Source organism: Heterocephalus glaber, unplaced genomic scaffold, assembly GCF_053883595.1.
Source record: "Heterocephalus glaber isolate CG9 unplaced genomic scaffold, H.glaber_assembly_v1.0 deba00001472, whole genome shotgun sequence".
Lineage (NCBI taxonomy): Eukaryota > Metazoa > Chordata > Mammalia > Rodentia > Bathyergidae > Heterocephalus > Heterocephalus glaber.
In genome coordinates this window covers 59,335,154-59,351,047 of record NW_028258315.1, presented here as the reverse complement: position 1 = coordinate 59,351,047, position 15,894 = coordinate 59,335,154, and the positions used below count along the sequence as shown (strand labels likewise).

Sequence of the window (15,894 nt, the reverse complement as noted above, 5' to 3'; positions counted from 1 at the left end):
AAGCTCACAAACATGAAAACACACACACACGTGCACGCACACACACACACACACACACACAAATTACATTCTGCCCTTCCATATGGCTCCTGAATAGGGTGCCAGTTCATATAGATAATGTTAAATACAGTAATTTTTAAATTTCTACAGGCACCAGTTGGAAATATACAGAAATATATAATTATCACCTCAGCCATGACCATGTCTTGGCATTTTTTAATAAATTTCCCTTCTGCCTTGACAATTGTCTGCAAGAACTTTATGTATTGGACATTTCGACCATGGGTCTCTATACAGTGAACAAAGTGCTGGACGACTCTCTCGTTGATCTCGCTGCAGAGCTGGAAATTGTTCATGAAGATGTGCTGCATTGTTACTGCCTCTAGAATCTGGCACAAGATAAGGACAGGAGCACAGGCAAATAATCAAAAGCAAGAAAAAAGATTATTCCACAAAAAAAATACACAGAAAGAAGCATTTAAACGCTTGAAGGTGTTTCCCATTCTCATCTTTATATAACTTCTTTTTTAGTAACTTTTTCAGTGGCACATAATAAACACACAGAAAAACAAATTCAGTTAAATGGATTGCAAAACAAACATCAAGAAACAAAACAGGCCTTAATGCCTCAACCCATAATTTAACTTCTCTCTTGCCTGTCCTTGAACCTCATGCCCTCTTCTTCACCAATATGTATGTTTCACTGCAAACACACAGAACAATGTACTGATCTATTCTATGGCTTACAGGCACTTTCAGGAGTACTCAGTTTCAATATTTCACCAATATTACTAAAAGTTCTGCTCTGAACATTTTTGTCTATATCTTCTGTTAAACTTAATATATACATTGCTATTCAGTTTATATCCAAGAACAATTGCTGAGCCACAGAATATAAATATGTATGGCTTCAGAAGATACTGTCAAACAGCTTTTAGAAGATGTTAATAATCTACATTCTACAGTACAGCTATTCCATATCCCTGGTGAAACATAGTATGGGTCAGTCTTTTTAATTTCAGTCATATCTTATTGTGCACATATACATCAATTTTCATTTATTCAATAACTTGTCATGTTGAATACCTTATCACATTTATTAGCCAAGTGGGTCTTTTTCACTAAAGAGTGACAATTCAAATTTCTAGTCCATTTTTGACTAGGTTGTCTTTTCTCTGACTTTTTGAATATGCTGTATATTCTGAGTATAAGTTCTTTGTTGAGTACATGTAATACAAATGCCTCCCATTATCTGGCTTATCTTTGGATGTTCTTAATGGTGGCACGTGATGAATAGAAGTTAACTCCAACCAAGTCCAATTTATCAACATTACCCCTTATAATCAGCACTCCTTGAATGCTGTGCAAGAAAATTCTGCTTACCTCATGGCCATAAAGATATTCTTGTGATATCCTCTAGGACTTTATTTTTTACTTTACCTAGAGTTGCTGAGTTTAAGGTTTGGTATGAGGTAGGGCCTTTAATCTTTTTATCTGTTGCTTTTTTTTCTTAACATGACAAAAAGGTAGTATTATCCTACAACCCAGCAATCTTTTTACTGGAAAACTCAAGCACTACTGAGTGTGCATGAGTGTGTATGTGTGTGTGTACAAAGAAACCCTTTACAGTACTATTAAAGCCCAAAACTAAACCTTCTCTTACTATTCATTAATATAGGAATAGTTTTCAAAAAGTTTTGGCCATTTTATGGAATAACATTTAGCCATCAAAAAAGAAGTAGATAAAATTTATGTATCTTGGATTTACAAAGGCAGGCATAACGTGTTAAATGGAAAAAAATCAAAATGCAAGACAATGTGTAAAGTATGGCATCACTTTTTAAAGAAAAACAAGACACACATTTACTACATTTAAATATGTATTTAACAAACTAAAATGTAACATATATATGTTTTATGTGGACATATTATGTATTTGGCTACATGCTAAGGCTTTGTACTTCTATACCGCTAAGTCTGTTACAGTAAGGGATGTTATTAGGAAAAAACAGAAATATATCTTTCTTTGACCCTACTACTTTCCTCTTTTCTTGACCCATCCATCTTACTACTCATTAATATGGAGATTATTTATGTCCAGCTGACAGCTGGTCACAACGTTCCTCTTTGGAATGAAGGCTGCATTACAGCAAGTCCCGGAAACCACAATAGCAAAAGAACAAATTGTTCCCTGCTCTTCTCCCCTCCAGCTTCACACACAGGCCTCAAATCTTACCCCTGGGTTGAGAAACAGGTTTATGTGCTTATGCAGCAAGGCTTGATTCTGCTGGTTGCCTGCACAGAAATTCTGTAAAAATTCATGAGCCAGTCTCATAATTTCCTGCATCTTGGTGTCTTCCGCCTATGTGGGAGGAAAGAGATGAAAAGCACTGATTGCTAGGCCAGGATGCCAGCTTCCACTGCACGCTCAGCACCTCCTACTGAGGTGGAATTCGGCGGTGTATGTGGAGGGACTGCTGTGGGTAAATACTGAGGCTGTGCACTATCCACTCTTAAGAACTGAGTTACTTATTTATGCCTCATCCATGAAAATGGATTCTTTCCCATTAGCCTGGGCACAAACAAAAAGATTTTATTCAGGAAAAAGGCAGAAGAGTAAAACTTCAATGAATGTTTCTGGGATTCAACTATCTAGCAAGGGCTGAAACTTCTGAAGCCCCACTTCTGAAAGCAGGGCTGATAGGCAAGCCAGGGCTACTCCTCCCTAGTGGCAAGTCCCCATGTCCATGGCCCAGGGGCTCACATTTTTCAGTTTCCTCAACCTACTGATTGGCACATGAACTTATAGCAGTAGGTAACAAAGCACAGTGGAAAAGTCCCTAAATTATGAGAGCACACTGTACTTACCTTAAATCTTTTGTCACCTCAGGCACATGTTTGAACCTAAGATTTAGCTTTTCCTTCTGCAAAATGGGGATAATATCTGCCCTAGGCACCACACAGAATTGATTATGAGGCCCCCCCATGTATAATATTATGTAAGTCTCATTTCATATACTATAATTCTTTAGTATCTGTAGATTTAAATATCCTGTCATTAGACAATTATATAAAATCCACTACAACTCTGAATAAACATTTAAGATAGTAAAAACAAATGAGAATCAATAACAAATGCTGTGAGGCTATGGGGGAAAAGGACCCCTTCTACATTGTTGGTGGGAGTATAAACTAGAAAAATCACTGAAAATCAGTGTGGAGATTCTTCAAAAAACTGTAGTGAGTTAGAAATTCAATTTGACCCAGCTATTCCCCTTCTAGGTATTTTCCCAAAAGAGTTATATACATCATATGACAGTGATACATGCATACCCATGTTTATAGCAGCACAATTCGTTAATAGCTAAATCTTGAAGGTGGCCTGTACTGTCCATCAACAGATGAATAAAGAAAATATGGTATTACACACAATGAAATATTACTCTGCCATAAAGAAGAATAAAATTGACTCATTTGTAGGAAAATGAAGAGCAAAATAAAACACAGATGATAGGAAAGAGAGAGATCTCAAATGGGAAGGGTATCAAGAGACAGATGGAAGGTAGAGGGGAGGGGAGGGAAAAGGGATGAAAAATGTGTTATGTAAATGGGGATGAAACAGGGGAATTAAGATGTGTTATGTACATGAACCAACTCCATACAAGAAATGTAAAACATTGTGTACTACAAACATGTACTAATAAATTGAAAAAAAAAAAGAATGGGAATCCCTAAAATTGAAATCATCCTTCATATTCCCATAGCCCACAGCAGTCTTCCTAAAGCATCACACATCCATCCCCTCATCTCAGGGGCAGGAGTGTGGCAGACAGAATGCAGACAACTGCCCTGAAACTGATCATCCTGCTTTTAACCCAGGTGGACAACTTGCTAGCTGTGTGATCTGGAACAAGTTACTTAGCTTCTCAATGCTTCTGCTTCCTCATCTAAAATGGATACTATAAAAGTGCACCCTTGATGCGGTTATTATAAAGAGTAATTGAGAAAATTAATTTATTCAGTGATTACTGAATAAATGTTAGCTCTCAATTGGCTCTGGTCTAGACTGATGTCAGCAAACTTTCTTAAAGGACAAGACAGAAACATTACCTTGACTGTAGCAGGTCATGAATTAAAATAAACATGATCAGGTACTTATGTAACTATTTCAAAATGTAACAACCATTCTGAGCTGATATGCTAGACAAAAACAGTGAAGGGCTGGATTTTGTCTGTATCTACAGTTTGCTAATCTCTGCCCTAAAAATTAACATTGTGAGAAAACAGGCCATACTTAATCAGGAACAGGTAACAGAAGGAATCTGAGCTATGGCTTTCATGGCTTTGATAGTCAAAAGCCTGTGTAGAGATTATAGCGCTCTATGATTGCCTGTTGATCATTAAGGAAAGTAATGATATCAAGAGACTAAGCTATGGTCAGCAAACTGTCTTCTTACACTATTTTCTTTCAGTACTCGGGATTGAAACAGGACCCTCACACTAAGTTATGTCCCACCTTTTCTTTATATTTGGTTTTGAGACAGGGTTTCACCAAGTCACTAGGTTACCCAGGCTGAACTCAAATTTGTGATCATCCTGCCTCAGCCTCCCAGAGTGCTGGGATTACAAGCATGTGCCATCATGCCCAGCTCTCCTAACACTCTTTGCACAAAGGAAGATAGATGAGCTTGTTGGTTCTAATACAGACGGCAGTCAAAGTTTGGGTTACATGCACACCTATATTAATCCAAGTTAGCCATATACCTGATCTATCAAGGGGATTAAGCTTGTTACTGTATCTATTAAAAGGCCTATGCTCTGAATTCACAGGGTGCTCATGAGTGAGAAGGTGGCATTGGTGCAGGGACTTCCAGAGTATAACTAAGTAGGCTCAGACTCCAGTGGAGCAGAGCAGGCCCCGCTATACACAGTTGTGGCATCCTGAAAGTTTCAGCCACCATTTCCTGATCTACAGCGGGGCTGATGACACCACCAAAATCTCACCTGTATGTGTGCAGGTTCACATGAGCTCAGGTGTGTAAAGGCTCAGCCCCATGCTGAGCAGTCTGCAAGCACGTGACAGAGTTTTTGAGAATGGAAATTGTCTGCATTAAATAAATTACCTGAAATTGCTTTACAGTCACAATAATCACATCAGTTGCATGCCTTCACCAACAACATCCAAGTGTGAAGCCTTTGGGGAAACCTAGGGGCCTGGCTGACCGTTGGGAGCAGCAGTCTTGGGCAAGGGCAACTCACTTTCTCATAGGGAATCTGCAGCAGCTCCAGCACCACAGCATGTGCACCCATGTTCCGCAGCAGTCGTTGCTGCTGCTTCCGGCTCTTCCTCACAGAAGCACTCTCTTGAACACACAGTTTGCTAAGTCGAATCAAAATCTGGAAGAGAGAAAACTAATGAAGCTCAAAAAACTAGGAACTGTATTTGGAAAAAAAATTGCAGTATGAAGAGGAAAGGGGGATTTCAATGCATTTAAAACCTAAGCATTAAATGCATTAAAAACAGGGACATGCCTTCCATATGTGTCTTCTCTATTAACTGAAGTAAAGTAAATCCATGGAAGACTATGTCTTCTAGAGTAAGCAGAATCTGGCTTCAACAGCAAGTGGAACCATTTCAAATAGATACTTTAAAATGGTATGACCCAGCATCAATTCCCAAGATCTTGAGTTTGCTCTGGGGTGAAAAATCACACACCCACTAGGCTCCCAACCTTGCAACTATGAACCACCTTATGCAAAGATTTGTAAAGAACTGCAGCTCTTCCTGGTAGATGCTATGGGCCAGGCACTGAGATAAACCCTCAACAACTACATCAGCCAATCTTTTATTCTAGTACAAAGCTTCAGAAATATGTGGTACCTATAAAAATTGTGTATCTAAGAAGTGAGAAACTGAGGACATACAAATTGTAAGTGGCAGAGCTGGGCTTCAAATTCAGATCTGATGCTAAAACCAATACACTCAACCTATGAGCTCTACTTTCTCCCCTGTTAAATTTTACATGAAGAAAAAGGCCAAACTGTGAATTCAACTTGAATATCAGTAACTAAAGCTATTTAGAGAATTGACAAAGGAAAAAAAAAGGTGCATGTATGTGCACTTACCTCTTTTACAACTCTGTAGTTGTAGCTGCTGGTGCTTTCATGCTTTTGTGACTTGTTATTCCCCTCCTAAAGAACAAAATTAACGCAACTGTGGTTTGTACAACTCATGGGTGAGTGCTGGAAAGCACCACCCTTTATGGGAGTTTTGTACTATTTTCCAACAGTTATGCTGAGTTTGTGCCCAAAGCATCTCCTCACACTCAGTTCCCTTGGAAGATGAGGCAAAGCCAGGCCATGGCTAGAGAAGAGGTTCACTCCCAAGGGACTCTGTAAGGGAAAGCTGGTGATCATTCACTCCACAACCAAGTCTCATCTACATGGTCCAGGGTGGCCCAAAGATACGGCTGAACTTTCATTTTGCAGCTTACTTCCTAGGATAACAGTGGTTACTCTGACTACTTGACAAGCATATCTCTTAATAAAGCCCATCCTATGCTCTCTACTTTTTTTTTTTGTACCGGGGATTGAACTTGGGACCTTGTGCTTGCGAAGCAGGCAGCAGCACCACTGAGCTAAATCGCCAGCCCCTATACTCTATACTTTTATCTAAGAACAGGAGAGGATACTTGTTTTAAGAAGCGCATCTTTTTACTTGGGCAGCCTGACTTGGGTCTTACTCACCTCAGTTTTCTTATGCTCATTTTCACCAGATGCACCATCCATGATCTCATCAGGGCCCTGTCCTTTATAAACCCAGAGCTCAGACTTTTCCACAATGGACCGCAGTTGATCTAAGTCTTGTTTGATCTGTTTGTAATTATCCACATCTTGGCTTGTAACCAGCAGTTGAACCTTAGCAAATGAAATCCATTAGAAGCACACAGCAGCTTCTCCAACAGACAACACACACACTGACCAGGGGAGCTACCTGTTTGAAGGCCTGGAGGACCTCCTGCCTCTGACTGAAGTGCCGAAAGAGGAGCTGCAGGGCCCCTGACACAAGGGGCGGATAATCATGCATCGTTAGGTGGAGCAAGACACGAAGAAAAGTTCTACCACCATGATCGTCTAAGTCCAGTGGGGTGTTCTCCTCACTGCAGAGGCACATCAGAGGGGAGAGACTGGGTGAACAACAGACTCTCACTCACATACCAGGGCCCAGACATTTCTAATACTGTTTCATCTCACATGACTTCACATTTCATCAGCTCCCTTCACAATGCAATCTTGCTTTACCTTCAGCTATAATACTGTCTGGGAAGGGAGGGGACAAGTAGGATGTTATCATTGTCAAATTTTAAACCAAAGCCCTTACCTTCCCTAACAAGTGTGGCATTAAACCAGATTCCTGAGACTTAAAGAGTTTTCTTCTGCTGGACTTCATTTATGGTCCAAGAACTTCAAAAGGATGAGTTTCTACTAAGTTATTGTTTTATTTAAGATTCTGTAATTCAATGCTTATCAAACTATCTATAGTAAGACCAGACCGTTAAATTTCTAGTATGCAGCTGTTAGATATCTTGGCCTATACCAAGTTCACTGATCATGCACTGAGATGCCACTGCAGTGTCAAATGGCCATAACAGTGCCCAAGCCATGACTCTCTGTTCTGCATTTATCTTGTGTGACTGGTAATAAGCAGTGTCCAACAGACCCTACTTTGAACAGTGTTGCCATGAATCAATAAAACTCATTGTGATGGGCCTGAGATTTAGCTCAGTGGTTCCGCTGCCTGCCTCGCAAGCCGAAGGTCCCGAGTTCAATCCCTGGTACCAAAAAAAATAAAACAACTCATTGTGTTCTTCAAAGTAGGATTAATTAACACATTACCAGGGGTTATCTCAGTATCTATGATAACATGTCCATTTTCTTTAAATAATTAAAAAATTAATGGGTATATCCTGTATCAAATAGCCTACTGGACACTACTAGTAAATTAATGTATCAGCATCTCTATTGTGTCTATGATCAACTGCAGGACAAACTGTGAGACTTTCATGGATAACAAGAAAAAGGCTAACAGAAAAGCAGAACGGGGACTGAACATGTGAATCTATATTTGTGCTATGTACTCCAAAAGATGTGAAGAAGGTTCACTGCTGTTCAGGAACATGGCTGGTGAGCTGAGTTGTCTTATGGCACATGCAGGTGATGTCATGCTGAACTCAAAATATTTTGTTTCAGAAAAACATTTCCCACCACAGTAAATGTATTAGCAACATACAAATATATCATTAATTCAAATTTTACAGGTTTTATATTAAGTGTTAAGACAGACTGTTAACACTGGTGATCCTAACAAATTGGGCCTTTGTAGTGTTCACATCTTTATGTAGTTCCCTTCCACAGTGACACTGGGCTTGAACACGGGATTAGTTTTGACTAATAGGACATTAGCAGGCACAGTGTAAGCAGAGCCATAATTAACATCTGCATAGTGGTGGCTTGTTCTCTTGGAATATGTGCTCTTACAGCCACTAGGCTGTAAAAAAGCACAAACTATCTATGTGGAGAGAGAGGGGGAGAGATCCCAGCCTCATACATAAAAATACCAAGGTGCCAGAAAAGTGAGTAAAACAACTTTGATTTATCAGCCCAGTTATTACTTCACTACAGCTGCATGACAAACCATCTAGCTTAGTGCCAGTCAACTCACGGCACTATGAGAAGTAAGGTACCCTAATCTTTCAGGTTTCTGAGGTAGGATGTTGAGCAGCCACAGATGAGCAAACCAAGTGTGTTGACTCTAAGCAATATGTGTGTGGGGGTCGGGATGTAGCTCAGCGGCACAGAACCTGCCTGGCAAGCTCAAGACCTGAGTTTGATTCCCAGGAAGGAAGGAAGGAAGGAAGGAAACGAAAAGAAAAGAAAAGAAGTACGTGGAGTATTTATTCCAAATTTCAAGCTAGTAGGTATATGAGTTCACAATAAAAGTAATGTTCTAAGTCAAAGTTGAGCAATATCATATTTTAAAAACGAATTCACGTTAGCAACAATTAAAGAACAGATTGTGTTGTCTTTGACTCATAGATTGTAAGGAGCTCAGGAATAAAACCACAGCCCATCAGTGGAAGAAGCACATGATGTTGGTAACCTCACTATGTAGAGCCCTGTCTCTCTTTCTAGTCTTTCTTTTGAATCTATCTCTTCACAATTTAAAAGTAATCTTGTAATGTATGCATTGGGGACACCTCCTTAAATCCTTCTGGTCCTAGAAAGGAAAGACACCTGTGTGCACACACACACACAACACACACACACTCTCTCTCTCAAACCACTGAAGATAACCATGATTTGAGTACGAAGTGCTCCAAAAGAACAGTAAAACAACCTGAGCACAAAGACTAAATAGTTACTAGTATGGTCAAGGAAAAGTCTTTGAGAGTTACAGAAGATCTGCCTTGCACATTGTAGAGTCATCTACAAAAGGGTAACTGAAAGTATACTTTCCTTCCTCCAAAGATGCCTTCTGCTTGTTCTTCAATGTGTTCAAAGTCAAGAGCACCTGAAAAGGTAGACAATACCATTTGAGATACAGCAGTCTAAACACACTGTTGGTAAACTTATCCAAAAGTTTTACAGGGGCAAAGTTGTTGGGCTAAGACCCAACCCTGCCAAAATCATGTATTTCAAAGATATGGTGCCAGGCTAAGCCACATGACACTGTCCAATCCCCCACATTCCAGCCATTTTCCTCCTTTAAAGAGTGATGATTTCATTCCAAGAAAGCTTGGGGCTCAGCAGAGGGATTATTTCTATTACTGCCCTTTTCCTTCCCCACTAGTTCCTGGGCAGGCAAAAACTAACAGAATTTAAACTGGAGTGTGAAAAATAAAAGTTTCTTGGAGAGTTGTTGTCACTGTGTTTCTTTTCTGACTACGTGATAGATAACCTGAACACTAGAGACCTCAGTTGTCTTACATCCAAGACAGGAGGAAATAAGATCTACCTCTGAAGCAATGTGGGTCCTTTCCATTATTTTCTTGTCCCTCCAAAATTAAGTCCCAGAATCTTGTCTTTAAAATACAGTAATCCTCAAAAAAGTTTGCATTCTATTCTTTTTCTAGAAGATACTGTTTGGACCCCAATTTTTGCTATACCCAGGTCTCATTATATGGCTGGAATTCCATTCTGAAATAACTAACCTGGTACATTACTTGGCCCTTCTTGGCTGCTGTTTCCGGAAGATGTTTCTGAAGTCTGGGAATTGCTTTCATCAAACTCCCGCTTAAATATACACAGGAGGCAGGAGATCCTATAATCCAACCTCACATTCAAAATAAACTAAAGATTCAAGTGGAAATGGAAACAGATTGGTTACATTAACATACCACCTTTAACACTTTGCCAAGCCACTGCACTCTGGCTGGGCCTGGTATCAGCTGCGTCAATTACCTTGAGCACTAAGTGAGCCAAATATTTGGCTTAGAGTCCAACAGTTGTTTTAACAACAGCAGACTTCCATAGGGCATATCAAATCTGCCCACAGATCTTTGGCTAATAGTGTAAACTTCAACATCCTGGCAATTAATTTAACAATTTAACAAATCACTCATTCCTTCATCCTCCACAAAATACAACTTCATTTTAACAAATACTAAAGGCCAACTCAGAACATAACACTGAGAAGAATGAAGCTGCTGCTTTGTACTTAAGAAAACTAACAGAGAAATTTTGTTTTTACTACTGAGAATTAGGTTGGTTTATATTTCAACATAATTCTAGTTATTTACTCTGATTTACGTACAAACCCCTGAGCTCCCTTTTTTTGACTTCCTGTATTCCCTTACCCTCTATTCCAGCAGTCACTTTTCCCATGATTATTACTAGAACCAAAAAGACAGATCAACCAGTTGGCATTTAAAGATCTTACTGATACCTCTTCCTTCCTTTTTCTTTTTGCCCTCTGCTTAGCCCAGTTGGCAACCTTACCCAATCTCAGGAATGTCACTTCTCCCAGATGGAGACAAATGTTTGGCTTTTCACCAAGCTCTCTCTGTTTCCAACTGACTGTTGTATATCCCACTTGGTATCTTCCCAGAGCCTCAAACTCAGTATTACACAAAACTAACTCTGATAGTTACTTTAGGTGTCAACTTGAACAGGCCAAAGATATCCAGAGAGCTGAAAAGTGGAGCAAATACATGCAACTCTTTTGGGTGAATTGATTATAAAGATGTACACAGAAGTTGAATGATGGGCAGAGAGCAATTCTTAGTAACAGGAAAGGTTCATTTGTGTTGTAATTTTTTTACATTGTAAGATTATAGCAAGCTCACATGGCAAATGGAAATAATTGTGTTACCCGGCAGAACTTGCTGGCATAGGAGAGAATAATTTTAAGAGCAAAGTCCTTCTGTGGGGAAGACAAAATGGGACCCAGTCTACAAGGAAGGGCTTGTCCTAGGTTTGAGACTCTCTCAGCCTCACTGCAGCTCTCAGCTCAACAACCTGTGCTCACCTCTTTCTGCTCCATGTAGGTATTTTCTATTCCTCAACAAAGTCATTTGCTCCTTAATGGAAAGACTTACATCAGACCTATTAGGGTAAGAGTAGGTACATGGTAGGTATGATGCTACAATTATTAAGTGTTCTGATGTCCAAAAGAGAATCTGTATTTATTCCACTTGATTCATCTTCTCCTATTCCCTATTGAACCTAACCTGTTTACAAACTTGTTCCCACTTCAGAGTCTATGAATTTGCTGTTCCCTCTGTCTTGAAACTCTTCCTAGATAGCCACATGGCCCATCTCTGATTGTATCACCTTACAGGAGAAGCCTTCTTTGATAATCCCATCCAAAAACATCCTACCCTGGCCCCCAGTGGCTTCCAAACCATCCTGACCCTTTATGTTTTAACACTCCTTGACACTGAGTTTTAAATATATGCCTATGCTGCCTATCCAAATGTACACGCTTCAGGAGCAGGAATTTAATCTACTTGGTTCATTGCTGGCTCCCCAGTGCTCAGAGGGACTTGACACATAACTTGTCTCAAGAATTATTTGCTGAATGAATGAATGAATGAATGGGAGGAGAAAGGAAGAGGAACATTTTGCAAATTTAATGGAAGCATGAATTAAGTTATAAACAGTAAGCAGGGAATTCAGCTACCTAGAGAAGCACAGTGAACGAATTCTAAGCACAGGCTGGATGCCGTGGGCATACACGAAGAGGCTAGGATGATGGAAAGCCAAAATAACTACAGGAAGTCCTGGTACGACTGTAAGGACAAGGGATGAAATAACCAGTGGATGACAGTGAAGGAATTAACGGGAGCCAGTTCATAAATGATATGAAGGGATGAGCCAAAATTTCTGCCATTTTATTCCCAGAAAGTCATGAGCTCCATCAAAGAGAGATTTGCACAGTCTCCGAGAGTATCCTCCCTGTATCCTGCCCCATACCTGGAGTATTTCAATGATCTTCAACTTGGTGTCCATGACCATGATATCCTCCTTCTCAGGCTCCACCTGCTTCACATTGCCTTCAGGGGCAGCAGCCATAGGAGTCATGGGCAAAAAGCCTCCTCCCCGGAGCACCACCTGGGTCATCAATTCTCCAACTCCATGGATAGACCTCATGACATTACTGCCTGAAAGAGCCAGGACAGATGAAGGTCATGACATCTGTAGAGAGTGCTATGACATCTGGCAGGTGCATGAGGTCTTTGAGATAAATTATTTAACATCTCCCAGTTTAACAATATACTTTCAGGACCCAGGAGAACTGAAAAGACTAATATCCATAAAAAATTGAAGACTTGGGCCGGGGATTTAGCTCAGTGGTTCTGCCACCTGCCTCGCAAGCGCAAGGACCCGTGTTTGATCCCCAGTACCAAAAAACAAAACAAAAAAAAAAACCAAAAAAAAAAAGCCCTGAAGACTTCTGAAGTAATGAAAAGAACATAGGCTTTGATATACCCAAAGGAGTATATTAATTCACTTGCCCATTTTACTAGGCACCAACTATGAGCTTGTTACTGTACACAAAACTAGAGAGTAAGCATTAATAAGGCATAGATCCCAGTGTTGCTACCAAAAGGTGTCTGATGTTGGGTATATTATATTACAGTACTTCTCAGGCTGTTTCCTTACATTTAAATGAGAAGAAACGCTCAACAATAGGATTGAATGATGTTATGTATGCAAAAAATGATGCAAATGTGTAAGATGAGTCAATATACTTTTTCTGTTCTCTTCTAGCTATAGAAAAGCAGTTAAACAACAATTGGTACATGAGCCCTACTATATGTTTACTGATTCTAAAACAGAGGAAGAAATAAACATACAATGCTAGACAGTCCTGTTCATAAAGAATTCACAAAGTAGAAACAAATACAAAGATACAAGCCTGGATATTATTTCAACATATATTATAAAAGGCTTCATGAATATTAAAGACAATGATGAGACATACATTATTGAGAGGCAAACATTTAAAGTACTAGGTAACTTTCAAATTGTTCTATGAAATGTGTACACAGACTCACAGACACATGCAAAGGCAAGACAGCCAAATGTTAGTAATCACTGATTTCCAGTCATGGATATCAGGAGTCCATGGACCTTTCAGCTTTACGTTTGAAAATGTTCACAATGAAGAGGTGGGAAGGAATGGTCAAGGAAAAGAAAGCATCACACAATGAGCATGGCATGAGCATAACAGGAAAGGCTGTGAGGGCATCTCTCAGATGTACGGGCACCATCAGATACTCACTCTTCAGCTTCTCCACATCATTGTTACCTTTATTCTCTTCTCCTTTTGCCATCTTGCTAATGGGGAAGATTGTCGTCACATGTACACAGTCTAGTATGGCCAGAAGGATCTTGGTTAATCGTAGAAGGTCAGAGAAGTTGTAGAAACCAAAGTATATGAGATTCCTAGCCAAATTTACAACCTATTGTGTTTAAAAAAGAAGATAGTATTAAATAAGCTACATGCTTCCAATCCAACTGATGTTGATTTGTTAACACATTTCAAAATTTCACCTTCTTTATAATGAGAAGGCATGCATTTAGCTCGCAATTTTTGGTAACATTTCATTTTGGGTTTGGTTTGGTTTTGAAACAGGGTCTTGCTACATAGTTGAGGCTGGCCTTGAACACAATATGTAGTCCAAGCTGGCCTCGAACTATGGCAATCCTCCTGCCTCAGCCTCCTGAGTTGCTGGGATTATAGGCATGCACCATGAAGTCTGACACATTTGATATTGTTCTACAAAGAGGAAAAATATGAAATGAAAACATGCCAAGCTCCTCTGCAAAGCTCCTCATATGCTTTGTTTTGTTTTGTTTTGGGTACCAGGCATCAAACTCGGGACCTTGGACTTGTGAGGCAGGCGGTGGAACCACTGAGCTAAATCCCTGGCCCAATGCTTTGATGGCTAGGTAGTAAAAGACTGAACTAATCACTATGTGCACACAGCTTCCCAAGGGTAAACCTTAGCAAGCCAAGTAATATTCATGATATAGATAATAACAGCACAAGTCTCAGGAACTTAACTCCCAAAAGGCAAAAGGGGTCACAGAGACACATCTTAATTCAAAAGTAGTAAGTCTTTATGTTTCTCAAATGACTAATCTATGGCAGATCCCATGGACAGCCTGTTTCTCTCCTGTCATTTTTAATATAAAACACAAAACAAATGCAATGTTCTATCATTTTTACACTATTAAATATACCCTGCATATTAAATATACCCTTTTTAAGAGCCTAACTACTATTAGGCAAAGTGAATGGTATCAGTACTATTTTATTTAGGAACAAAACTGAGTTGAATTCCTTTTTTAAAAAATTACAGAACTCCAGGATCATGATAAATATCACCACCTCCAAAATATCTATTTACCCTATTGAAAAATGACTACCAGAAAGAAGATAAAACACAAAAATCATTTCATCAAGCCTTACCTCAAACGTAAGCTTATTTTTCTCCTTATCGGAAAAAGGAAACCTCTGACACACCACATCTCTCAAATACTCCTCCACAAATTCCATGGTCTGAGCAAACCTCTCCTTAATTTCATCTTTGGATGCACCACTACTATCATAGCTGAAAGGAAAAGAGGAAAGAGGACATAAAATGTCAGGTTCTTCCAAAAAAGGCTCTCCTTGGCTGCTCAACCTCAAAAGTCAACATCCTCCAATGCTTCCATCCCTGGACCCTTCTTTATTTTTCCCTCCTTAGCACACATCGTCACATACATATTTTAGTCATTTATCTTATTTATTGCCTGTCTTCCCCCACTGGCACAGAAATAGTTTTCTAGCTTGTTACTAATGTTCCTTGATCTTGGCAGACAGTACATATTCAAATATGCATAGAATGAAAGAAAACATTAACAAGAAATACAAAAACATAATCTTACTTTCTTAAGGAATGAAATAATATTTTCCAACCACTCAATTTTAAGCTTAAAGAAAAAAACCCAACTTTCTTCTGAGATTCTACTAGACGATAGGTAGTTTAGCTACTGCTGCACAGAGCATCATAAGCATGAGGTTTTAAAGTGCTGTAAGGTCTTAACAGAGAGAAGGAGCCAGACTCACTCATCAATGGCAATCTCAGAGGGGATCTCTGACCAGAGGCGGGCATATTTCACAGGAGTCACTTGTTCTTGGGGATCTCGGTCCACGTGCATATGAAGCATGAGGCGACAGAATGATGCCCTGAGATCGTAGGGCAGGTTCTCATCAGACATGCATCGGAGAATGAGATCTACATCCAGCTGGCCTGATATTTCGTTGATGGCCAGGTACTGGCGGTCCAGACACATCCTAGCAAAGAGGTTCAGCTGATACCTGAGGAAAGAAAAACAACATGG

At 39.7% G+C, this 15,894-nt stretch overlaps 1 protein-coding gene across 1 annotated transcript in view; it reads right to left on the bottom strand.

Moving 5' to 3' along the window:
* The window catches only part of Itpr1 (inositol 1,4,5-trisphosphate receptor type 1), a 336,388-nt gene that overhangs the window by 147,819 nt on the left and 172,675 nt on the right, over positions 1–15,894 (bottom strand). The window contains exons 21-32 of the mRNA XM_087181363.1: positions 15,620–15,871; positions 14,981–15,122; positions 13,787–13,967; positions 12,475–12,662; positions 10,212–10,350; positions 9,502–9,571; positions 6,995–7,160; positions 6,748–6,918; positions 6,127–6,192; positions 5,260–5,397; positions 2,237–2,362; positions 189–389 (exon numbers count right to left, since the gene is read on the bottom strand). Of these exons, the coding sequence (XP_087037489.1) occupies positions 189–389; positions 2,237–2,362; positions 5,260–5,397; positions 6,127–6,192; positions 6,748–6,918; positions 6,995–7,160; positions 9,502–9,571; positions 10,212–10,350; positions 12,475–12,662; positions 13,787–13,967; positions 14,981–15,122; positions 15,620–15,871 (1,840 nt within the window). The remainder of the gene's footprint in view (positions 1–188; positions 390–2,236; positions 2,363–5,259; positions 5,398–6,126; positions 6,193–6,747; positions 6,919–6,994; positions 7,161–9,501; positions 9,572–10,211; positions 10,351–12,474; positions 12,663–13,786; positions 13,968–14,980; positions 15,123–15,619; positions 15,872–15,894) is intronic.